Genomic DNA, 25,412 nt, shown 5'->3' with positions numbered 1-25,412 from the left:
TCTCAGTGAATATGTCTAACTTCATTTAAACATTCTATACAATTCTGAATGTAAATTGAAAGCATATTAATTTGTGATTTATGTATAATGTTTTTGTGGGAAGAGGGGTTACTTACTTTGAAAGCAAAACTCTTTCCTGTGTAATTGTACTGAATAATAGAACTGAGCAATGTATACATTTTCTAATATGTACAATAGTTAATAGTTACTATCTAACTTTTTTATATTGGCAGTAAAATATTATTCTCACCTATTTGCCCTTTAATGAATAGTTTGCATGGTGTTTCATTAATAAATATAAGAGTCTATGACTAGGTGGTGCAATTATTGTTTGAGTTTCAGAAATGTTGTGTACGTTATTGACATAGGGTCAAGTTTTCCATTTTGGGGTTCAGGTATGGTGTCACATCCACTGTGGCCCACGACAAGTTTTTTTTTGGAGCTATCATTGGCTCTTCAGCTCTTTTTGTATGCAAGTGGCTTCTATAGTAAGTTAGTCAGTAAATCACATGTGGCTGCCAGCCAGACAGTCTCACCTGCACCCAGCACTTCCCAGTTTTGAAGGTTCTGGCACCATCTTTAAAGGGATTCCTGCATTCTTCCGCTTGCTGCGAGCCACACACCCCCTAGGCCAGAGATGTTTCCAAGCGTCACACGGTGCTTTTATGATGTCACACTGAATACAGCTTCTCTGGATCAGAAAGAAAGCCTTTCCCAGTGAAGGGCAGAAAAGGTCCTCCCTTTATACCTGGATGGCCTGGGCCCAGGTTGCAAACATTAGCAACTCCAAGATATCAATGCACTGGGAACCATTAAAGAAAGAGGATGATTGATCTGCTATGCTCTGTAAAAATAACTGCCAACATCTTCTCACTGCGTCCTAACCCTCAGGGTCATTACTCAGTCTGACTGTGTAGACCATGTCACGTGGAAGGGGAGGTGATGACCTAATGGTATTATCGCTGGACTGTTAATCCAGAGATCCAGGTAATGTCATGGAGACCCATGTTTGAATCCTGCCATGGCAAATACATAAGTATCTGGAATTATAAATTATAAATAAATATCTGGAATTAAGAATCTAATAATGACCATAAATCCATTGACGATTGTCAGGAAAAACCCATCTGGTTCACTAATGCCCTTTAGGGAAGGAAGCTGCCATCCTTACCGGGTCTGGTCTACATGTGACACCAGTTCCACAGCATTGTGGTTGACACCTAACTGCCCTCTGGGCAATTAGGGATGGGCGATAAATGCTGCCTAGCCAGCGATGGCTTCATCCTGTGAAAGAATAAAGAAAAAAGACATGCCCAGCTCACCATTACATGCATAACCTAACATGCACTGAAGGGCTCACACCCACATTATGCTGCCATTCCACTAATACTTAACAGGTACATGCACTTCCTAATCACAGGAGAGAGCTCATCATCTAGCAAGCCCATGCACGTTCAACTGTTTGTGCACACATTCCCATCACACTTAAACCTTCTCTTTCTCACATTGCAGGTCAGCCTCATGCACAAGAGGAAGGAGAAGGCCCAACTGGCAGAGGGCTTCCTTATCTCCACGTCCTCACTGCATTGAAGAAATACGGATGAGCTTGCAACTGAAAATTAAGACCATGTTGCGCTGATGAGGAGATAGGCATGGCAGAAGCCAGTAAGCAACATGATTTTTCCTCAAAAATGCAGCCACATTTTTACATTCCGCTATGTAAAGTTCCTGCACTGGCTTAGGTCACTGTGAAGGTCCTGCCTTCTTAACCTTGCCCCTCGTCTGAGGCATGGTGACGCTCAAGTCAAACCACCACGTGTCTCCCCTTTACTTATTTTATATAAGTGGTTGTGTTTCTTCATCTAATTCTCCCTCTCTTCTTCCACAGGTATGAGGGTCAACAGGCAGCCAAATTAAAGTGGGCACAGTGGCTGCCCAGCTCAAGCACCTCTAAGGATGAAGTCTCTGACACCTCAGACAACCCACCAATAATGCATATATCCACACCCTCTTTCAATTCACTGGATACTTTAACTAGAATACACTCAAGGAGTCAATCTGATCAGCACATCATTAATATATGTCCACAGATGGTGCAGGAGGAAAAGCCCAAGGTTTCAGACACTCAAGAGGACTGCCAGACAAAGCAGCTGTTCTGCCCCATGCAGAAGAAATGGATCAGGATTTGGCCATAATTGATATACCAAATCTGCAGAGACAAGCAGGAAAACATCAGGCAAGGATGTCAAAGGTTCACACCAGACACTGAATGAAAGATGGAGTCCACCCATCATTTATGTACTGGATAGCTCCAGCATTCAAAGCTTGGCTGCCTCCATGGAAAGGGTGGCACATGGCTTAGAATCCTAGGTCTAGCAGAATGTACAGTGATGCAGGATGTGAGCTCAGACCTGCAATTTGCTGGTTTACCCATAGATGCCCAGCATCAATGATGAGAAGGGAATGAGGCACATCACCTTCTGTCTAGATGGCCCTTCTTCTCAAGGATACAGGCTGCTGCCAAGGGGCACCAACAGGAAGTGAAACAACAGACAAGCACCTGAGGTGTTTCACCAATTCTTTGGTAGAGATGGGCAGGTACTGGGGAAGTCTGAGCAGTTGTGCATTTCATGATTCTGGAACTTCACTTATTGAGAATACACAGCCATTGAAACTGTACAATGCAAGACCCTAACTGTTGAAATGCTGTTGAAAAGAGCAAGGGAGCTGGTCTGAAATGCATGCGTTTTAATGCGAGAAGTATAATAGGCAAGGTAGATGAACTTAGAGCTTTGGTTAATACTTGGAACTATGACATTGGAACTATGAGTAGAACTCAGGAACAAGAAAGGTGAATTCACAATGCTGGAAGAAGTGTTGTGCATCTTAAAAAGTATTAAGGTAGATAAGTACCTGGGTCCTGACGAGATCTATCCCAGAATATTGAGGGAGGCAAGACAGCAAATTGCTGGAGCATTGACAGACATCTTTGTATCCTCTTTAGCTACAGGTGAAGTCCCAGAAGACTGGAGAATAGCCAATGGTGTCCCATTGTTTACGAAGGGTAACAGAGGTAATCCTGGAAATTACAGGCCTGTGAGTCTCAATCAGTGGTAGGGAAATTATTGGAAAGGATACTTGAGGACAAGATCTATATGCATTTAGAAGCAAATGGACTTATTAGCGATAGACAGCGTTGTTTTGTGCGGAGACAGTCGTGCCTCACTAACAGTGTGCTTTAAGGAGGTGATGAACATGATTGAAGAGGGAAAAGCGGTTGATGTTGTCTACATGGACTTCAGTAAAGCCTTTGACAAGGTCCCTCATGGCAGACTGGTACAAAAGGTGAAGTCACATGGTATCAGAGGGGAGCTGGCAAGTTGGATACAGAACTGGCTTAGTTATTGGAGACAGAGTGTAGCGGTGGAAGGACATTTTTCAGAATGGAGGGTTGTGACTAGTGGAGTTCCACAGGGATCGTGCTGGGACCTCTGCTGTTCGTGATCTACATAAATGATTTGGAGGAAAATGTAGCTGACCTAATTAGTAAGTTTGCAGACAATACAAAGATTGGTGGAGTTGCGGATAGTGAGGAGGATTGTCAGAGGACACAGCAGGATACAGATCAGCTGAAGACATGGGCAGAAAAACGGCAGATGGAGTCTAATCTGGAAAAATGTGAAGTGTTGCATGTTTGAAGGTCAAGTACCAATGGAAGTTATACAGTGAATGGCAGAACCCTTAGGAGTATTGATATGCAGAGGGATCTTGGTGTGCAGGTCCACAGATCACTGTGTCAGCGCAGGTAGATCACGTAGTAAAAAGGCCTTTGGCATGCTTGCCTTCATTGGAAGGGGCATTGACTACAAGGATAGACAAGTTATGCTGCAGCTTTATAGAACTTTAGTTAGGCCACACTTGGAAATATTGCATACAGTTCTGGTCACCACACTATCAGAAGCAGGTGGATGCTTTGGAGAAGGTACAGAAAAGGTATGCCAGGATGTTGCCTGGTATGGGGGATTTTAGCTATGAAGAAAAGTTGGATAGACTGGGTTTGTTTTCACTAGAATGCAGGAAGTTGAGGGGGGAGTGGCGACCTGAAAGAAGTTTATAAAGATTGTGAATGGCATGGATACAGTGAGAATTATCAGGCTTTTTCCCAGGGTGGAGAGATCAATTACTAGGGGACACAGGTTCAAGGTGTGAGGGAGGAAGTTTAAAAGAGATGTGCGAGGCAAGTTTTTCCACACAAAGGGTGGTAAGGGTCTGGAATGCATCGCCAGAAGAGGCGATGGAAGCGGACAAAATAGTAGCACTCAAGAAGCACCTTGACAAATACATGAAGAGGAAGGGAAAGGAGGGATATGGATCCTGTCAGCAAAGACAGTTTTAGTTTGGAAGGGCAAAACGTGTTGGTGCAGGCTTGGAGAGCCGAAGGGCCCATTCCTGTGTTGCACTATTCATTGTTCTAACTGTTGCGATTTTGCGCAGTACGATATATCTGTATTGTGTCAGTTGTTAGATTACAAGATGGCAGCCCTCAGTAAATGCCTCATGGTAGAGGTTACATGACTATGACAAGTTAGGAGGCACATTAGTACACTTTTTCCTTTATCTCAAACATTCCCTTAAAAAAAAATGCACTATCATGTATATTTTGAGTTATTCACTACCTAAACAACTGTTCTCGCGCATTAGCAATGTTTTCTTCTCATCAACTCTCTGTATATGCATTATACACTGCCTTTAAATTGTGTTGGCATCTTAATGGTAAGTTTTTAATGGTTATTCATCTAAGTGACATTCCTTCCCTGGGAAATGTTGTTACTGCCAGTTAGTATTGTTATTACCTTTCTGTTGTCACTGGCTCCTTGAAATGATCATCTGCATGAAAATGAACGAAAGCATGAAAATGAACGAACACTAAAAACTTCTTGGCAACCAATTGGGGTTTCCTCCTAGTCTGTGATGTTGCAGGTGCTCAACCACCTGCTGGCAGAGGTGTCAGATAACTTTTTGGGATTTCCCAAGATGTTGGTGACACTTGGTCTGTCATATGCAGGTAGCTGCATCAATGCCTGTAGACTCAATTTCAGACTAATGTTTGCCATCCTTGTTGGTGTTCCTGCGCAGTTTTGCTTTCACAGAGTGGTGAACTGCTGGTAGTGGCTCTTGAACATGCTGTTGTCTTAAGAGCAGCTGATGCTCAGTTTCTTCTGAAAATCAAGATGATCAAAGGAATGGCAGGATTTATCTCTGGAGGAGTTTACAGCGATAGTGGTAACCCAGGTGCAAAAAGACTAACAAGGTATTGAGGCTACGATCAGATTAATCGTGATTTTATGGAATAGCAGAGCATGCTTGGCTTATTGCCATCCCTACTTCAAAATTAACAATTTAAAAGTTTCACATCAACAAAATCTTGAAATCTGTGGCATAGATTAATGGGTCAGGGAAAGAAAGAGAAAAATGGAAGTGAAGGAGAAATCAGAAAAATAGCCAAAAAAACAAAGTCTTCTACGAAACAAATTCATTTATTATAATAAAAATTCTATCAAATTTCTAGTTTTTTTAATCCTTGACATCTGATAATTTTCCAACTGATATCTTCAAATGCATATTTTGTGTTGTCTTTGTAACAAAGACTATTTAGGACAGAGTAATGGACACTTTGCGCCACAGCCCCCCACACAGACAGTTCTTAATCCACCGCTGTTCCCATTGTTTAACTGCAGTCGACTTGTTTGGCGATTTCAGCATGGTGTTGCACCCACATCTGTTTGAAAGGAAAAAGGCTTCAGTCATCCCATTCTAACCCTGAGACATCAAACTCCAAGTCAAACACATTTCACACAAATGGACAGTACTTTTGCTGCATTGGCATCACCTGCAAATATTGTAGTTAAGCTAAGAGTCATCACCAAACTGATGCCATATACAGGAAGCATATTAAATAGACAGATTCACAGTCAGAGCAATGTGGGGAGATCTTGTGGGCAACTTGACTTAATAATTATACTTCATTTTAATGTATAGTAACCATCATAAGAAAGAATTCTGACAAATGAAGCAGCTGGATCTATGAAAAACCATCACTGGTGCATACATTAAGCAGGCGCTCAGTTGTACAGGTAAACAAATTAAAATCCTACATAAATTGCCTTTTAATTTATTTGCTGCTTACCTAGTACAGGATTTGGTTTCTTCTGTTGGACATACTCCTAAATTAAGTCTCCTTAAGTTGTCCATTTTCTGATACCCTGGTGATCTGCATGTAACATGAAGTTGAAAGCATATTAAGTATTGTCACAAGGAATACTTACGACACAGTGATACAGTGGGGTTTATTTACATGCATTGCAATTTATTGGGAAAACAAAGTTTAAACCCGTTATGGTGCTTCAACATTTTGCTTGGGCTGATCAGTGGAAATGATTCAGTGTTTATTCTGAACAGGATTGTATTTATCCACATGGAGTTTACTAAAGATGGCTTCCCACCAGCCTGGGCACAGATCTACAACTGCAGCAAAGGAAGGTTCAGTTATTGAACAGATTTAAGTATCCTCCATCTTCCTCGTCATGCCAAGAATTTGGACTGAGCACATATAAGGAGTGCAAGATTTCATTCTGGAATCTCAACCAAGCATCCTAGGAGAAGCTTATTTCCAAACTTCAATAACAATATTAATCAAAGAAAACGTTTACAATGCGAAGGTCTTGTTGATCATCAATGCTACTTCGGATTCTCTGCAGACAGCCCAATATTTGGCTGAGGCAGTTGCTAAATCATCATGTATGACAGCAGGTGAATAAAAAATCATTTATCAACAGAAAGTTTGTTTTCAAATAAATTTCTTCAACATTATTTAGTGCATTTAGACATTAATACAGAAGCTTGCAAAACCATTCATTATGGTATTAAGGCAAGCTCAGCATGATAAGAAAAGCCAGGTGAGCATTAAAAAGCAAGATAGGAAAATTACCTCGCAAAAATATCAAGCTGAGAGGTTGCAAAGTGACTGGGTACACTGATTGGTTTCCCAAACTGCAGTTTTAACAGCTGTTTACTCTGTAATTTGCCAATAATTCCGTCATTCACTGGTAACCAGTCCATGCTGGGAACAAGCAGTTGGCTGGGAAGCAGACAACATTCATCTATAAGATTGTCATCAGGTTCAGTTGTATGATTTTCATCTCTACCTGAAAAAAGTATTGTGAGAAGCGTTAGACTTTATAAAAAGCAACTTTATTTTATTTATTAAACTGCTAATTAGGACTTTTGTGCATTCAAAGTTTACAATATTACATAATATTAAAAGCTAAGTACAGAGAGTCATCATTAAAAAAGGAAACTTTTACGAAGATGAAGGAAATATTATTTTTTCCTTCTGGGTAGCTATTCACCTTCCACCAATTAGGCAGACTTTAATCTTAGCTACTGCAGTCCCAGTAATGTTTCAACTCAATTATACTCTGTCCTTGACAAAAGAGTGGACATTAACTAGTGCACCCATTGAAAAGCATCTTTCAGCTCCAAAACAATAGCCTATTGGCAAGAAGACAACATAAGCTACCAGACATGAGAATTTTCCTTTATGGCTACAAAAATACAGAGCTCCATAATAAACAAAGTTAGCAAGAATTTGTATTATTGATTACCATTTCTATTCCTTCACATGTTAGGTCAGCGAGTCTGTGTATGTGCCCCCTGCACATATCCATTCCAAATGTTTGTTTCCATTAGTGGGGGAAATCACAAACTAGGGGACAGTCACAAAATAATGGGTCATTTATTTAAAACTGAAATGCAAAGGAATTTATTTGTCAGATGATACTAAATGTCTGGAATTCTCTACCCCAGAGTTGTGGAAGCTAGATCACAAAGTATTGAAATAGAGGAGTGGAGGCCTAGAGTAACAGCTGTTATCTTATAGAATGATAGGACAGGCTTGAGGAGATGAATGCCCTAGTCCTGCTTCTATTTCTTACGTTCAATTTAAATTTGCCGAGTTCTAGTCTTGAAGTTTCAAAACGTGGTGAATCAAAGCTCCAAATTAATTAATTTGTGTTTTAAAAAAATTTCAGACTTAGATTTATGGCTAGATGCTTCTAACTATATCCCAACAATGCAACTTCACTTCAATTTCAGACGACCATTTTTCAGAAACTGTTATTTTTTTCTTTGACTCTTATCAAAATCCTGTGCGCTCTCTTGTACTATGAGTCCATTTTCATGAGATACACAGATCCAGCTCACATAGTAGCACCCTTATCAGCCTATTATTTTAGTCTGAGCAGGAATCAAGCTAAGGACATGCAATGCCAAAGTATCATATCAAATCACTATCATTCAAACGTCAGAACTGTTGTTTTAAGTTATCTGCGGAGAATATTTCACAAACCAATCAATAAAAGGTAAAGCTAATCTCAGACCTCATACTGACATAGTGCTTTATTTTTGAATGCTAGATCTTATTTCAGTATTGTGTTACAGACTCAATTATTTCTACAGTCAGAACAGTAAATTAATATCCTCTTGGGGAAACAATATACCACAATTAGTTTGTCATTTCGTATCAGGTAAGGAGTGTATGAACATCCATAAGTTTGAAAAAAAAAAGTTCAGGTTTACTTATTTGGAAAATTAAACTGAAGTTCAGTAATTTTTATAGCAAACTTTAAACAAATCCAGCAAAACACATTCTGAAACTAGTATTAAAGGACATAATGCAATTGAATACATTGAGCCAGTCCTTAAGTAGCCAATCAAAATGATTCAATAGTGTTTTGGATTAAAGTGGCAGACACAGATTTTCTGAATTGGATTGTCTTGCTTTATGCACTAACACACAAACTAAAGATGACCACTTGGTTCTTCAAGGCTGCTCTACCATTCAATAAGGTCATGGCTGATCTGTTTGTTTCCAAAGTCTACATTCCCATCTAAGCCTGATAACATCAGATTCTTCTTGGGCAAGCGACTCAACCTACTTTCATCTTAACAATTATGTTTGACCTTGCCTTCAGCTCAGAAGGTGGAGGAGGCAGGGTTATTGAATATTTTAAAGACTGAGGTGGATAGATTCTTATTAGGAGAATAAATCTAAGGTTACTGGGATGGATGGGAAAGTGGAATTCAAACCACAAACAGATCAGTCATGATCTTATCAAACCTGCTCTGCAAGAATAAACAGCTTTTCCACATCCATCGCATCAAGATAGTTCAGGACGTTATAAACCTAAACCAAATCATTCCTCCCTCCATCTTCTAAACTTCAAAGAAATCAAACTTAGGCAATTCAATATTGCTTCATAAGACTACCTACTTATTCCAGGTATCAAATGAGTAAAACTTAACTGAACCGCCACCCTACAACGCATTTAAATCCTTCCTTACAGGAGGACGTCAAAACTACACATAGTATTTGATATATGATCTCCCTAAAACCCTGTATAACTGAAGCATAACACCCCTACTTTTAAGCTTAATTCCTTTTGTGATAAAGTATAACATTCTATTACCCTTCTTAATCATTTACTGTACCTCTATACTAACTTTGATCTGCGTTAGAAGACCTATCTCCTGCACCTTGGAATGCTGCTGTCATTCACCATTTTAACAATACTGTATTTTTGTTCTTGTCAAAAGAAAGCAACTTCACATTTTCCCAATTTGCCAGATTTTTGCCTACTCACTTAATCTGTCTGTAGTGGTCTGCATTCTTGTTATATCAACTTCAAGGTGCTTTTCTATGTTTCTTGTATCATCTACATATTTAGTTACCAAGTCTTTGATACATTCATCTAAATCATTCATATAAATTGTGAAAATCACATCCTGCCAAACTGAGAAAGAACCATTTAAAACAAACTGTTTTCTACCAGCCAGTCAATCTTCTTTTCATGCTACTATATTACCCTCCACATCATGAGCTTCTGATTGGCACAATAACCTCATATGTGGAACCTTGTCAAACACCTTCTGGAAATCAAAGTACAGTATGTCAACATCTCTACTTTATCTGCAGTGAATGCTATGCCTTTGAAGAATTCTAATAAATTGGTTAAACACAATTTCATTTTCACAAAACCATCCTGACATTTCCTCATTACCTTGAGTTCTTCCAAGTGCCCAAACCTCCTTAATGATCAATTCAAACATATCCCACATGACAAATCAAGCAAACTGCTTCCTGTTTTCTGCCTCCTTCACTTTCAAATACTAATTTTATTGGAACACGTAGGGTGACTTTGATCTAATGTTTACAGGTGATTACCATCTACCCCAACCCAATCTTATCTAAATAACATACGTAATTTGCCTCTACCCCAGTTAGAAACAAACAAATAAACCTGGCTGAGGAAGCCAGATACATGCTTTGAACTTACAGCAGAGCCAGAGTTTAGTGAGCAGTCGGAAGAGCAGTGACATGCTGTCTTGGGTGTCAGATGTAGCAGTATATATTGGCAGACAACCAGGCTTAAGGAGACCCCATATTCGGATCACCACCATTAGTTCTCTGAGCATTCCAAGCGAGGTGCCATCTCGGAGGAAACTAAACCCTGGCCGAACTGGAGAACCCTGAAAATACAGATTGAGACACCAGTAAGACACTAACGCACACACTGGTATGAAAAGGCAAAGTATGGAGGAAGGACCGTTTTTCAAAAGATATTCTTCACAGTTATTTTGTTGTTATTTTTGTCGCGTAGAGCTAACTCTGCCTTGATCATCTTTTTGTATTACTCCCTTCCCTGCTGTGCTGCGCAGATATCACTATATGGGAAGTAACTATTTTCACCTCAGAATCTATTCCATTCTGTTACAGTGAACTATGATTTCAGACAAGCCCAGCAACAGCTGGGGAACCTCCTGACCCTCAGGATACTAAGATCTGGGAAATTTTCATTCTTAATCAATAGCAGGGTTTTTGAAAGACTGCATGTGTCCTCTATTGTTGAGGTCACTGGAATAGCTCAAAAGAGAGATCTGATTAAATAGCAACAACAGAAGTTGCTGGAAAAACTCAGTAGGTTTGGCAGCATCTGTGGAGAAATCAGAGTTAACGTTTTGGGTCCAGTGACCCTTCGGAACGGTTCTGAAGAGGGGTCACTGTGCCCAAAACGTTAACTGATTTCTCTCCACAGATGCTACCAGACCTGCTGAATTTTTCCAGCAATTTGTGTTTTTGTTTCTGATTTTCAACATCCACAGGCCTTTTGGGATTTTTTTTTTTAAAATCAGATTAAATAGCACCTGGCAACTGTTAAAATTGATGAACCAAAAAGCAGTTAATACTAGATGCAGATCAAGTGAGAGTAGTTTGAATAAGATATACATTAATTTGAAAAGGAAGAGAGGAATATACCAAACGGTGCATCAAATCCAACATATTCAGGCATGATCAGCCTCCTTTACATTCACAAATGTAGTTGAGATAAATGCCATAGATGTACTTACAAATCAGAAGAAAACAGGAGGATACATAAATAAGGTTAGGAAGAAGGTCACATGTAGCATAATTTTCAACAAAGGTTAAGTTGTGTTGTACGTTCTATGTAAACTCACTCTCCTCAGTCATGTAATTGCTGGAATAAGGGGGAAGGGGGGAAAAGGAGGAAAAACTGACAGATTTCTTTCTGATTAAGTAAATATAGTAATGCTACAGCAGGTCAACATAATTGTTCAATCTAACTACCACTGATATCTTACTACTTGCTCTCCATACTTTTGCCTTCTACATTAATATTACCGCACAATGTGGAGCTGGAGGAACACAGCAGGTCAGGCAGCATCAGAGGAACAGGAAAGTCAACATTTTGGGTTGGGACCCTTTATCAGAATTGTTCCTCTGGCTCCACACTGTGTTGTCTCTGACTCCAGCATCTGCAGTTCTTGCTATCTCTGAATATTAGAATACCTAATAATGGAACGGAAATGTCATATTTCTCAATGTTCAAGAAATATTTCTACACTGATCAGCATTTCTCAAGTTTCATGCCTAGGACATAATGGTTTGGGTAGCCCAATTGTAAACTTTTTGTGTAAACCCCACATCTGTCATCGGTTATTTGTAGGCATGCCGTGCATATTGTTTAGGCACGCAAATATTGAATTCTCATCTAAAACACCATTTTAAAAAAAAATCACAGGAACTAAAAATATGCTGCAAAGGGTAAGCAACACAAGCTGCCTATTTTAACAAGCTATAAGTGCTCCTCAATCTTTTTCATGTGGTTTTGATCCAATATTCATCTAATGGATGATCAAACCAAATTTTAAAAAGGCAATAGATATCTTTTTCAATGGACTTGCTATGACAAAGAATAGAAATGACATTTTTATAAACAAAATAGGCACAAAATTTGGAATAAATTGGCATTAAAATCAGTAAAGTAATGCAGCACCATTACAAAATAATGTTTACAAGTAGCAAAATAACACATCATCAGTTAGCCTCTGTCGTGGTTCCTAATTGGAGGAACGGTTTCACTTTCAGACAATGAAACTCTCGAATTGAGAGAGTAAACATCTTGCTCAGTTAACTTCTGCAAAATTATTGGTGATGCAGCCTTTAATCTTTGGGAAACATTCTGAAAAGTTTTGATCTCTTTCTTGTGATGAATTCTATTTTGACAGAAATATTTAAGTATACCACTCTATATTCGGGCTATACTCACTTGATTTGGCAAACTAGCCAGAAGGTATAGCACGAAGTCTCCAACCCACTGTATGAGCTGCTGAAGTGACTGTAACACCCAAGCATCCAGGACAAACTCTTCAGTTTTCAGGTTTATCATAACTTTATCAATATCTGAAACGAATGTATCAGTTAGATCCTTTAAACAACTGGTCACTTAAAGAATAGAAACATTAATCATACTTTTTGTTTCTAGTATAGAGGTTTATGAAATCACGAGGGGCACGGATAGGGTAAATAGGCAAAAGTTTTTTCTCCGGGGTGGGGGAGTCCAAAACTAGAGGGCATAGGTTTAAGGTCAGAGGGGAAAGATTTAAAGGGATCTAAGGGGCAACTTTTTCCACAAAGAGGGTGGTGCATGTATGGAATCAACTGCCAGAGGAAGTGGTGGAGCCTGGTACACTTACGCATCCAGATGCCTTTTAAATGTTGTATATGAATAGGAAAGGTTGAGAGAGATATGGGCCAAATGCTGGCAAACGGGACTACATATACTTAGGATATCTGGTCGGCATGGGCGAATTGGACCGAAGGGTCTGTGTCTGTGCTGTAAATCTCTATGACTATGACTCTAATACGCTTCTACCTCTATTTCTGTCACCAGCAAATTAGGATTATGACTTTCTATGGAAATCATTTGGTTGGGGGCTCCGCCACTCTTTGTTGCTATTTTCCTCTTCATTGTTGTTTTTCTTATGCAAATTTATACAAGCTCCTGACCTTGACTCAATATTGAATGCTTTGAGATATCTGGCATGTTGACCTCTTCTCCATTGTACGTGATGACATAAAATAGTTTCTCCCTTACCTTAACAGGATTGCTTGACCCCAGTTAGACATTGTTCTCCAAAGAGTATGCACCCTCCTTATTCTTCCTACCAAAATCTATTACCTTGCATTTATGTTTGTTGCAGTTTTCCTCCACATTAACTAAATCGCAACTTAGAGTCATCCATAAATCTGAACTTGTACTTCAAGTCCAAACTGTTAATGCAAAAGATGAACAGTGATTAAACAATCATTGATTATTAATACTAACTATTTGACAAATTGAGTAACTACCCGTAACCCTTGCTCTGCTTTTCTTCTGTAACTAGTTTTCTATCCATCTTGCTACTCATGTGACTCTACATTTCCTAAAGCTCTGCCATAAATATATCTATAGTCTACAAACAAAAGAAAGCTGAAAGCAGCTTTGTAAACACAGAGTTTCATGGTTGACCTAGGGGGTCTGAAGAAAGGGTTGTGAAACTGCAGTACAAATATAAATTATTCACATGGATTACAGAATAGAAGAGTAGCACTGAAAGTAAAATAATTCATTCACATTTTTGTTTGAGAAAATCCAAACGCATGCTAAGTCATTATAAAGATGCGTTGTCATAGATAAATTTGGGAACAGACAGATGCAGTCATTACTTTGCTTTTAGGTAAACTGCTTCACGTAGGATTGAGGCAGTCAACAAGAGATGCTTGTTAGTACACTTTAAGCAGAGAAAATAGTAATTATGTTGTTTATTATGTGAATTGCAAGTGCACCTTTATCTTAGCTTGTATTTTGTGATAGAAACTGTAGTTTCAAAGCTTGTAAGTTTTTTGAAATGTACCCTAACTGCAACAAAACAAAGAGAGAAATGATACAATCATAGAATCACAGAATCCCTACAGTGTGGAAACAGGCCCTTCAGCCCAACAAGTCCACACCGACCCTTGGAGCATCCCACCCAGACCCATCCCCTATAACCCACCTAAGCTCTCCAGGAGTTCACTGCCCTTGTCCTTCTAAGGAGGAGGAGTCATGAGTTTGGAAGATGTTAAACAGACTTGGTGAGCTGTTGCAGTGTATCTTGTCTCTCGTACACAATACAATCCTGTGTGCCAGTGGTGCAGGAAATATTTATGGTGAATGGAGTAAATGGGCTGCTTTATCCTGGATGGCGTCAAGTTTCTTGAGCGTTGTTGAATCGATTTGGGAAGTGATCAGTATTCCATCACACTCCCAAATTGTGCCTCGCAGTGGGGAAACAGGAGACAAGTTACTCTTTGCAGAATTCCTTGGCTCTGACCTGCTCTTGTAACCACAGTATTTATATGGCTATTCCAGTTCAATTTCTGGTCAGTAGTAAACTGCACAATTCAACAATGGTAAGGCCACTGAATGTCAATGGGAAGCAATTAGATTTTCTTTTGGTGGAGATGGTCATTGCCCACATTAGTATCACTTATCAGCCCAAGCCTGAATGTTGACCAGGTTTTACTGCATATGGACATGGGCTGTTTCAGTATGAGGAATTGTGAATAGTTCTGAACATCGAGCCATCATCATTAAATATTCCCACTTATGACTTTATGATGGAGGAAAGGTCATTCACTGACAATGTAGCTGAACATCGTTGGACCTGAACATTACTCTGATGAACATCAGCTGTGATGTCCTGGGGCTGTGACAGTGCAGTTCTAAATTTATCTATAAACCGTCCAACTTTATCTTAAGATGTAGAAATTAGTTAACTAATTCAACGACTTTAAAGATGAACAAAACTTAAAGCAATGATCCAAGCTCCATGTGTATTTGCCTTGGGTTTGGAAGAAAGGGGGCAACTGCATTTAAAAATAAACAGCTAGAACAATGAAAGTCAGAATTTTACTACAGCTTCTCTTGCCTTTAAAAACATCTTTAATTTATAACTGAAACCTGCAAATATTAGCAGCAGTATCTAAACTGGAGAATCAGAAGGCTTACATTTCCATCACTTGGCCTACATACACAAATCAGGCACATACCAGTGTCAGTATTTTTACAGCAGATTTCAGTCAATCGTTCTCCAGGGCTCTTGTCTGGTGTGTTGAGCAGGTGTGGTCGAAGGAGTGATTTAAGTGTGGAACCAATTGCAATCAACAACAGCTTTGCATGGAAGTCACAGGCTCTTGCCAATGTGTTTGTTGACAGCTTACACAAAGATGCTTTCATGGCAATAATTCGAGTAGACAGAACCTTAAATCAAAGCAAACAAAACAACTTAAATGTGTGCACAGAAAGAGTGCTCCAAAGTTTCCAAGGAAGGAATATTTTAACAAACTGAGCAAAGCTCATTGCTATCCCAAGATATCACTCAAGGAACGTTGGACGACTCTGGCCTATAGATGGAATGTTATATCATATGCAAAATGTAATCTTCAGCTATCACAATGCAGCTGTACTCTAAGTCTAACATTGACACTAATCAGATACGCTAAAAAAAAGCATCAAAAGCTAGCAGATATTAATTTCTTGAAGCAGCCAAGTACTTTTTTAAGCTATGAACTCCAGAAAAACTAAGCTGTAATTATGGAATACTTTAACAATCTCATCTCAAATGCTATGCAGCTATTTTAGCACTTCTGAAATACAGTCATTGCTGTAATGGTGGAAACAAGACAGTAAATTTTCAAGGGGAGATGGTGACATTGTGGCAAATCCTGAGCTGGAAATCAGCAGCCCAGGTTAACGTTCAGAGGACACACATTCAAATCCGATCATAGCAGCTAGTGTGATTTGGAATCAATAAAATCCAGAATTGAAAGCTAGCTTCAATAATGATGATCAAAATATTATCGATTGTCATAAATACCCATCTGCTTTACTAACATCCTTTAATGGAGGAAATCTGATATCCTTAACATGGTCTGTGCTGCACACTACTCCAGAAACAGAGGAATATGAATAACTCTTGCCTAGAAAACAACTCATTTCAGGCCAATTAAGAATGGGCAATAAATGCTGGCCTTGGTTGGGATGCCATATCCATGAAAGAACATTTTTATAAAAACACAAACAGCAAATGAATTAAAGAAAAAACACAAAACCAGTTGTAGGTGTAAAAGCAAAAATGCTGGAAATGTTCTGGTAGCATCCATGAGAGAGAAACAATGCTAACAATGCAGGACAACCTACAGATGTCACTGGTTTTGAGCAAGTGATAAAGGGTAGGATGGGAAAATGTACAATAGAGAAGGTTTGTGACACCAGTTCTATGTGACAAAAAAAGATTAAATGACAATGAGGAAAAAACAATACCAAAGAAAATGGAACCATTGTGGTAGCTGAGGATATGACCTAAAATTTCTGAACTCACGTTTCAATCCAGAAAGCTGTAGAGTACTTCATAAAAAGATGAGACGTTGTTCTACATTTATGTTGAGTTTCACTGGAACACTGCAGGAGCCCAAGGACAAGTAGTCAGAGTGGGAGCCATGGTGGAGAATTAAAATGCCAGGTGACTAGATATTTGAATCACACTTGCAGATTGAATAGAAGAGCTTTTGAAGTTGCACGTTCAATCTGTGTTTGGTCTCCAAATGTACAGGAGATCATATCATCATTCAGCAATTCAGTATACTAGATTTAGAAATAACAAATAAAATCACTGTTCTACTTGCTAGGAAGCTTTAAGGCCTTAGACCACAAGGAAATAAAAGGACTCATATCACATTTCCTGCACTATCACGAAAGGTGCAGGCAGAAAGTCAGGAACATTGAGGAATGAATCAGGATATTGAGGAGGGAACAGTCCCTTTGGAATACAACTGAAAGAGGTCTTTATGGTGACTTCACACTGGTGGTGAAAGGTGAATGATCTGTCAAGATTTGAGGCTGATAAATGAAGATTAGGCCCAAGCTTAGCTGTCAGGCCCCTGGACCACATCCACTCCATTTCTGTTCTCATCCCTTTCCCTTCCTCCAAGAATCATGACAGGGGTTTCCTCAAAGGCCTGGCATGCTCCTTCCAGGTGAAACAATGATTTAACTCTACATCCATTTTAATATACTGTACTTATTGCTCACAATGCAGTCTCCACTACCTTGGGGTCACTAAAACACAGATGGAATGATTGCTTTGTGTCACATCTCTGTTCCACCTCTAGTTCTTCTCAGTTTCTGATCTCCTGCAATTTAGTTCTCCATCTTGTTCACCCTCTGACTTTATTGTCCTAAACCTCCTTGCACTGGAGTTCAATGCAAGCTCAAGGAACAATACCTCAGCTGTGTCTGCCACATGGAATTTGATAGCCTACCAAACTCAGTATCATGTGTAGCAGTTTTAGATCAAAACTTCTGACTGATTTTGTTTCCTTTTGCTTTGTTAGACGATGATTTTGATTTTTCTCTAGAAAGAATTTTTTTCTTTATTTGTTCCATTGCCACTATTTTTCTTGCACCATGACGCTTTTGTCATTTAATCTCTTCTGTCTTCCATCCTATCTTTTCCTACCTCCTTACATTTTACTTACTTTTTAAAAATCCCATTCTGAAGAAAATCATTGGCCTGAAATGTTAACTCTTTCCCTCCCCACAGATGTTGCTAGGTCTGAGTATTTCCAGCATTTCCTGGTCATAGTTCAGATATTTTCTGATGAAGGGTCTAGGCCCGAAACGTCAGCCTTCCTGATCCTCCGATGCTGCTTGGCCTGTTGTGTTCATCCAGCTCTACACCTTGCTATCTCAGATTCTCCAGCATCTGCAGTTCCTACTATCTCAGATATTTGTATGTTGGTTCAGAAATTTGTTTTAAGTGTGAATTGTGGAATATATGTCAGCTTGGACACCAGGAGTACTCCTTTGTTCCTTATTGAAGTGTTATATAGGCTTATATTTGAGAAAACAGGTGGTGACATTTGTTTTTCGTGTCGGTGGTGGTGATGATCGGTTTCATTCTTTAACTCCAAGGCAGTACCTTCAACAAAGCAGCACACCCTTAACATGGAACAGAAGTGCCTAGATTATGTAGAATCCCTACTGTGTGGAAAGACGCCTTTTCGCCCATCAAGTCTGCACCGACCCTCCAAATAGCATCCCACCCAGACCCAGTCCCTCTATCCCCTTTTCCTGCATATTCCTGGACACTATGGGGCAATTTATCATGGCCAATCCACCTAACATGCACATCTTTGGGCTGTGGGAGGAAACGGGAGCACTTGGTAGAAACCCACATAGAAATGGGGAGAATGTGCAAACTCTATACAGACAGTCACCCAAGACTGGAATCAAACCCAGATCCCTGGCACTGTGAGGCAGCAGTGCTAACCATTAAGTCATCGTGCCACCCATGCGCTCAAATCATTCCAGTGGAAGCCAAATTTAAGCACATGTGCCACCACCAAGCCAAATATTACACTTGAAGATGCCTACTCAAAGGGCTATATTTTTGAATAGTTTTAAGAAAAACTGAGGAAGTGAACAAGCAAGGATACGAAAATGTACAAAAATTCTACACTGCTAATTTTTTTCTTTATTCTTATACAGGATGTGAACAGTATTTGTTGTCCATCATAACTGGAGATGAATGGATTGGCCCTCAAGCCATTTCAGAGGGCAGGTAACAGTGAACCACATTGCTGCAGATCTGTAACTACATGTAAGCCAGATATGTTTTTATAACATTCTAAAATTGTTACATGAAATATATATCTATATACGTAGTCCACTTCAAAATGTTGTCAAAACTAGAATGGGCCCCATCACACAGAGAAATCCTTTTTAAAAAGGAAGTGGATAAATTTGTTTCTTTTTGTTTTTCAATATGAACTCAACTGGATAAGTTTCAATAATCTGCAAGGCTATGTCAGGCCATATGATCTCGTTTTTCTGTTGTAACATGCTGTGATTATGTAATTAAGGATTAGGTTATATGTTAAGTACTCAGCTGTGAAAATATAATGAGTACCAATGATAAAAAGCACAGTTTCAAATATCTGAAGCCATAAATAGCATTTTCCTAACTGACTCCCGTAGCAAAAGTCTTCTGATTTAGTGAACGGACTCTTAACCAACACAATTTAGAAGATACTAAACTGACTAAATGAACTGATTTATCAGTGCTGCAGAAAGTTGCAGAATTGCCAAACCTGACCTCAATTCCATGCCTTCATCACTCTCCAAGTTGAGGGCTGTGTTCCCTGAGCTCACATTTTGTCGGTAAGATAGGGTTTAGCTAGGCTTTTGTTTGTATATAGAGGTTTAATAATCAGTGAAAGTGGTTAATCCAAAAACAAGTGAGTATTACATACAGACACGTTATGTAACAGGCACAACGTGACACTCCGTTTATCTTTTACCTGTTGCAAAGCCTGATTCTGGCGTGTATATTCCTCATGTAATTTCTCCACTAGGTTTTGCACCATGTTAGGCTGCACGTGCAAAAGAATGTCCCACCAATCGTAACCAGTCACCATGCAGTACTCCAGTAGAAAAAGCAGGTGACGCAGTGATGTGTTCATATCTAATGTGTGACCCATTGAAGGTGAGATCCTCAGCATACTTAACTGTGAGGGAACAAGATATCAAGCCAGCCTTCAAAATTTTAAGGAAAAGGACAATGTAAAATTTCATTGTGAATACTGTAGTAATTCCTCTAAAAATTCACACACAAGAGCAGAATTGACTCTTTCACAGTTTATTTCTATAATTTTATCAAAAATAAATCAACTTTCAAACCATGAAGAACTTTCCAAAAGTTGGTTAAGTAGCTTTTTCTTATAATATGCTTACAATTTCCTTATACTATTGCCACTAAGTAAGAGTTGGGGAGCTGGGACACGTATTAACACTCAGTGTCACTGATTCAAGATTAATCCAACCAGTCCAGCTCCATGAGAAAGACTGCAAGTCATTGGAAAATAAAATGCAAATTCACTTAAGTAGTCCACAAATAGGAAAGGTGTGGTGAGTGGGAAAATGTTTCTGCAGTGCATAGCATTTTTCTGCAAGAATGCATTTTCAAAATTTGAAATGACTGCCTAATTTTGCTAATTTTTTCTAAATGTACTTTTTAATTAATCTGACTTTGTTCTCACCTTTCCATGATTGTCTATTCCTACCAGTGCCAATGAAGTCCAGGACAACTGTAATGCTTTGAAGTGTACAGAAGATGCAGTTGTACGCTGTCGTTTAATAGCTTGGTCATCTGTTGGTCGCTGAGAGGGAGTGCTATAGAAAACTCCCATTGTTTGTAGTGAAAGCCTGTGAACAATGTGAATAGTTCCGTCATGGAATGCTAATGCAAGTCCTAAACATAAGAAAACAAAGGTTTAGAAGTTAGTACAAAAGTGTTGTCTACATCAGACACAATATACTCCTGCAGCCCAGAGATTATCATTGGTTATCATTAGTATAGGATATTTAAGTCAATGTATGGAACAAAAAGCTATCACATACTTGTTCAACAAACAACTACCTGATGAAAATAGCACAGTTATAAAGAATATAATAAGAGATAAACCCATTTTTGGCAAGTCTTTCATAATTTCTGTTAAGTTTTGATAGTCTATTAAATAGAGCAGGTTCACCACAACCTGACGGAGTGCACATCTAGTTCAATGTGGGAAGTCCAGGAAACTTTAAGTTCTTAACAACAATAAGTGCAATAAGTGTCATGACCTGGAGAAATTTAAGACTTCAGTATTTGGTTGTCTCAAACCAACAGGTATAGGCAAAGGGTTTAAATTAGGTTTACAGTGCATGTATGCACAGTGGATAGGGTGAATGGCCAAGGTCTTTTCCCCGGGATGGGGGTGTCCAAAACTAGAAGGCATAGGATTAAGGTGAGAGAGAGAAAAGATTTAAAAGTGACCTAAGGGGCAACTTTTTCATGCAGAGGGTGATGCATGTATGGAATGAGCTTCCAGAGGAAGTGGTAGAATCAGGTACAATTACAGCATTTAAAAGGCATTTGGACGGGTTTACAGGGATATGGGCCAAATGCTGGCAAATGGGACTAGAATTATTTAGGATATCTGGTTGGCATGGACGAGCTGGACCAAAGGGTCTGTCTCCATGCTGTAGAGCTCTATGACTCAAAGTGTGGCGAGTAAGATTGGTGAGTTGCAGGCAAAAATAGCCACATGATGTTGTGATGATAATGAAGACCCAGCTCGAAAACTGTCAGAATACACTGTGTTCAGAAAACACAAGGAAATAAAGGAAGGAAATTAGGTGGTTATAATGATTATGGAGAAAATTACAGTGCTGTAGAGAAGAGACACCCTGAAGAGATCAAGAACAGGATCTATTTGGTTAGACAAACAATAAAGGTACCATACACTTTTGATTATTTTCTATAGACCATCAGCTACTGGGAGAAATATAGAACAGCAACTTTGCAAGGATACTGCAGAGAGATGCTGAAATTAAAGTAATCATACTGTGAGGCATCAATTAACCTATTATAGTCTAGGATAGGAATAGTTTAAAGAACACAGAGGGGATAGAGTTTTAAAGCTGAAGGAGAATTTTCTACCTGAATGAGGAAAGAGGTCTTACTGGATCTGGTTCTGGAGAATGTGCGAGAGGTCAAATGTCAGTTGAGGAACTTGCAGACAACTATGATCATGGTGTAAAGTTTAGGTTAACCACAGAAAAGGATAAGTAGCAAACTGAAGTCGAAAAAAAACATACTAAAATAGAAGATGTCCATTTTAATTGGGATGAAAATGAATCTGCCCAAGGTAAATTGCAGTCAAAGATTGGCAGTCACAACTGGTACCTATAAGGTACATTCCCACTATGGACTCAGATAATGTAATGCAACAAAAGTCAGAACTCCCTGACTGATGAGAATGACAGATGTCAGATCGATAATATAAAGATGATCAGGCTGAAAATTGGAAGTTCAGAGGGGAAGCAAAAAAGCAAATATGTGAGGCAGAGAGAGAGCGAGAGAGAACCACTGGCATAACTCCATCTTCTTAGGCAGTCCCTTCAGACAAAGTATGATTTACTTGCACTCCAGAGTTTTTGGTCCCAAGATGACTAAATAGTCCATTCCTAGATCTTTATACCCTGCCAGAAGTGGCGCAGGTGGTGCTTGAACAGGCAGGCAGGTGGCTTGGGATTTTGCACATTGTTTCTACTGCTTCGCTTGGCCACCAGCTGGACCTGTCAGAGATGCTCAAGATGACTAGCACCTTTGTGAATGCTTCTTCTCCAGTTTAGGCAGTGTTGGGCTAGAAATTCCAACAAGTCTATAGGGACATTACACATTTTCAGGGAGCAGATAGACTGTTTTCGAAGTCTTGTGTCAGGCATGTGAACAAATGTGATTTACCCAATGACAATGGCATAACTAACATAAAATGGAATCCAAACATTTTCTGTAAGCACTTACATATAATAGGTCTTTGTGGTGAAGCCAAAGAAGGAAAAAAAAACAGATGTAGATAGAGGTAGAGGGCAAAGCTGAGGTACCAACATTAGTGTTTTGAATTTGTCTTTATCTAGGATGAAGATGCTGTCAGAATCATACTGAAGGAAAATGTAGTTAGATGTTAGATGGGCAGAAATGATAAGGCATTAGAAAGATTGGCTGTACTTTAAAATTGATAAATCACCTTGACCAAATGGAATGCAAGGTTGCTGAGACAAATTAGGGTGGAAATTGAGGTGGCACAAGTCATATTCTTCTACTCTCTCTAGTCTACTGTATTCACTGCTCATAATATGGTCTCCTCTACACTGTGGAGGCAAAATGCAGACTGGTCGACCACTCTATGGAAATCCCTTGCCCTGTCCACAAAAATGACCCCGAGTTTCCACTTGGGAATTCTGCAGACTTCTAGGTTCAGTAAAGAGTTCAACAGTTTTAGAACCTGAACGCGTTCTTCCATGTCCTTTACCCACTCCCACAATACAGACCCTGTCATGACAGGGATTACTTTCAGCAAAGCTACTTAAAAAGGTTTCTATTTTCAGCTTTTCTTTCTCTCTGGCATACTATCATCTGTCGCTTTGTTTGCCCAACTCATCTCCACCTACTGCTCACTCCTTCCCCCTTCAGCTATAAACCTACATTGCCTAGCTACTATCAAGAAGGGTCACTGGATTCAAAACATTAACTTTGCATACTCTCCACAAATGTTGCCAGACCTTCTGAGTTTCTCCAGCAATTTCTGCTTTTGGTCCACAAACTTCCCATCCTTCCTGGATAAGGAATGGTAGCCGAGGACTGAAGAATTGCAAATGTTACATTAATTGAAAAATATCCAAGGATATACCCAACCATCACGGCCCAGAGTTAAACCCTAGAGGTGGGAAATATTCAAAAGACAATAATATGGAATAAAGTTAATAGTCAGTGGACAAGTATGGATTAATTGGTAAAGTCAGCATGGATTTGTTAAAGGAAAGCATGTGTGATCTTTTCATGACCTCACAGAGATGGTTGAAGAAGGTAATGCAGTTGTTGGACTTCCAAAGTCTTGAAAAAGTGGCACATAACTGATTAGCTTGCACCATTGAAATTTATGAAGTAAGTGTAGACAGCGACAACATGGATACAAACATGGCCAAGCTATAGGAAGTACAGCAGTGTTGTATGTTTTTTTATTGGATTGGAGGGAGGTACATAACAGAGTTCCCTGGAATCAGCATTAGGATCACTGCTTTACTAATATATACGAATTACCGGATGTAATGCATGTGCACACAGTTTAAAAATTCATACAAAACTTGGAATTACCTTAAACTATGAGGCTGGTAACAGTCTTCAGAGGTCACAGATAGGCAGTTGGAATGTTGGACAAGAGGGAAATAAAACTTAATGCAGAGTAGTGTGGCAAATGACACATTTTCATATAAAGTACAAAGAGAGGAAATATAAAACAAAGGGCAAAATTTTAAAGAAGTGCAAGAACAGAGACAGTTGAGGGTATGCATGCACCAATCTATGACTGTGACAATCACTGAAGATTGGAAGGTAGACCAAGAAAGAAACAAAGGCATACAGAATCCTAGACTATATAAATGAAGACAGAGTACAAAAGCAAGGAAGCTACGATGAACTGTTTTAAAACACTGCATCAGCTTCAACAGTGGCATTAGTTATCGATTCTGGGTACAGTAAGAAGGATACAAAGGTTCCAGACTTTTGCAAGAATGATGTGGAGGTGCCAGTGTTGGACTGGGATGGACAAGGTCAGAAATCACACGACACCAAGTTATAGTGCAACAGGTTTATTTGAAATCACAGGTTTTCAGAGCCCCTTTGTCATGCTCTGAAAGCTTGAGATTTCAAATAAACCTGTTGCATTACAAGAATGATTTAAGGTATGAGAGACTTCTGTTAACTGGATATACTGGAGAGACTGCAGGTCTTCCCTTAGAGATGTTAAAGAGGCTGCATCATAAAAGTACTGAAAATCATGATGGGTTTAGACAGAATATTGAGTGAGGAACTGTTCCCATTGGCGTAAGACTTTAGAACTAGAGGTCATTGTCTGAAGTGATTAGTAAAAGAACCAATGGTGACACTATACAATACAAGAACAGATAGGAAAATAAGTTGTGAAAAGAAAATAAGGTAGATACAATGGGATAATATAGATTAAGTGAGTGGGCAAAGATCCAGGATATACAGTAGAGTTTGAAAGAATGTGAAATTGTCCATTTTGGCAGGAAGAATAAGAAAAAAAATCATATTATCTAAATGGTGACAGAATGCAGAGCTTTGAGATACAGAGGGATCTGTAAATCCTACTGTATGAATCACCAAAAGCTGGCATGCATTTTTTTTTTTTCTTTATTCATTCACAGGATGAGGGCATTTATTGCCCAATCCTAATCGTCCAGAGGTCAATTAAGAATCAACCACATTGCTGTGGGTCTGGAGTCACATCTAGGCCAGATCGGGTAAGGATGGCAGTTTCCTTCCCTAAAAGGACATTAGTGAACCAG

At 39.2% G+C, this 25,412-nt stretch overlaps 1 protein-coding gene across 2 annotated transcripts in view; it reads right to left on the bottom strand.

The window, feature by feature from the left end:
- Positions 1–5,521: 5,521 nt before the first annotated feature.
- The window catches only part of med16 (mediator complex subunit 16), a 31,145-nt gene continuing 11,254 nt past the window's right edge, over positions 5,522–25,412 (bottom strand). The window contains exons 7-14 of one of the 2 annotated variants that reach the window (XM_020533957.2): positions 20,540–20,751; positions 19,802–20,008; positions 15,491–15,701; positions 12,687–12,820; positions 10,395–10,587; positions 6,989–7,205; positions 6,188–6,271; positions 5,522–5,779 (exon numbers count right to left, since the gene is read on the bottom strand). In XM_020533957.2, the coding sequence (XP_020389546.2) occupies positions 5,653–5,779; positions 6,188–6,271; positions 6,989–7,205; positions 10,395–10,587; positions 12,687–12,820; positions 15,491–15,701; positions 19,802–20,008; positions 20,540–20,751 (1,385 nt within the window). In that variant the 3' untranslated portion in view covers positions 5,522–5,652. Of the gene's footprint in view, positions 5,780–6,187; positions 6,272–6,988; positions 7,206–7,664; positions 7,766–10,394; positions 10,588–12,686; positions 12,821–15,490; positions 15,702–19,801; positions 20,009–20,539; positions 20,752–25,412 lie in introns of those variants that run through there. The other variant, XR_007265149.1, reaches the window with a different exon arrangement.

Source organism: Rhincodon typus, chromosome 29 (genome assembly GCF_021869965.1).
Source record: "Rhincodon typus isolate 14 chromosome 29, sRhiTyp1.1, whole genome shotgun sequence".
Taxonomy (NCBI): domain Eukaryota; kingdom Metazoa; phylum Chordata; class Chondrichthyes; order Orectolobiformes; family Rhincodontidae; genus Rhincodon; species Rhincodon typus.
The sequence above is the reverse complement of the archived record's forward strand: the minus strand, read 5'-3'. Positions and strand labels throughout refer to the sequence as shown.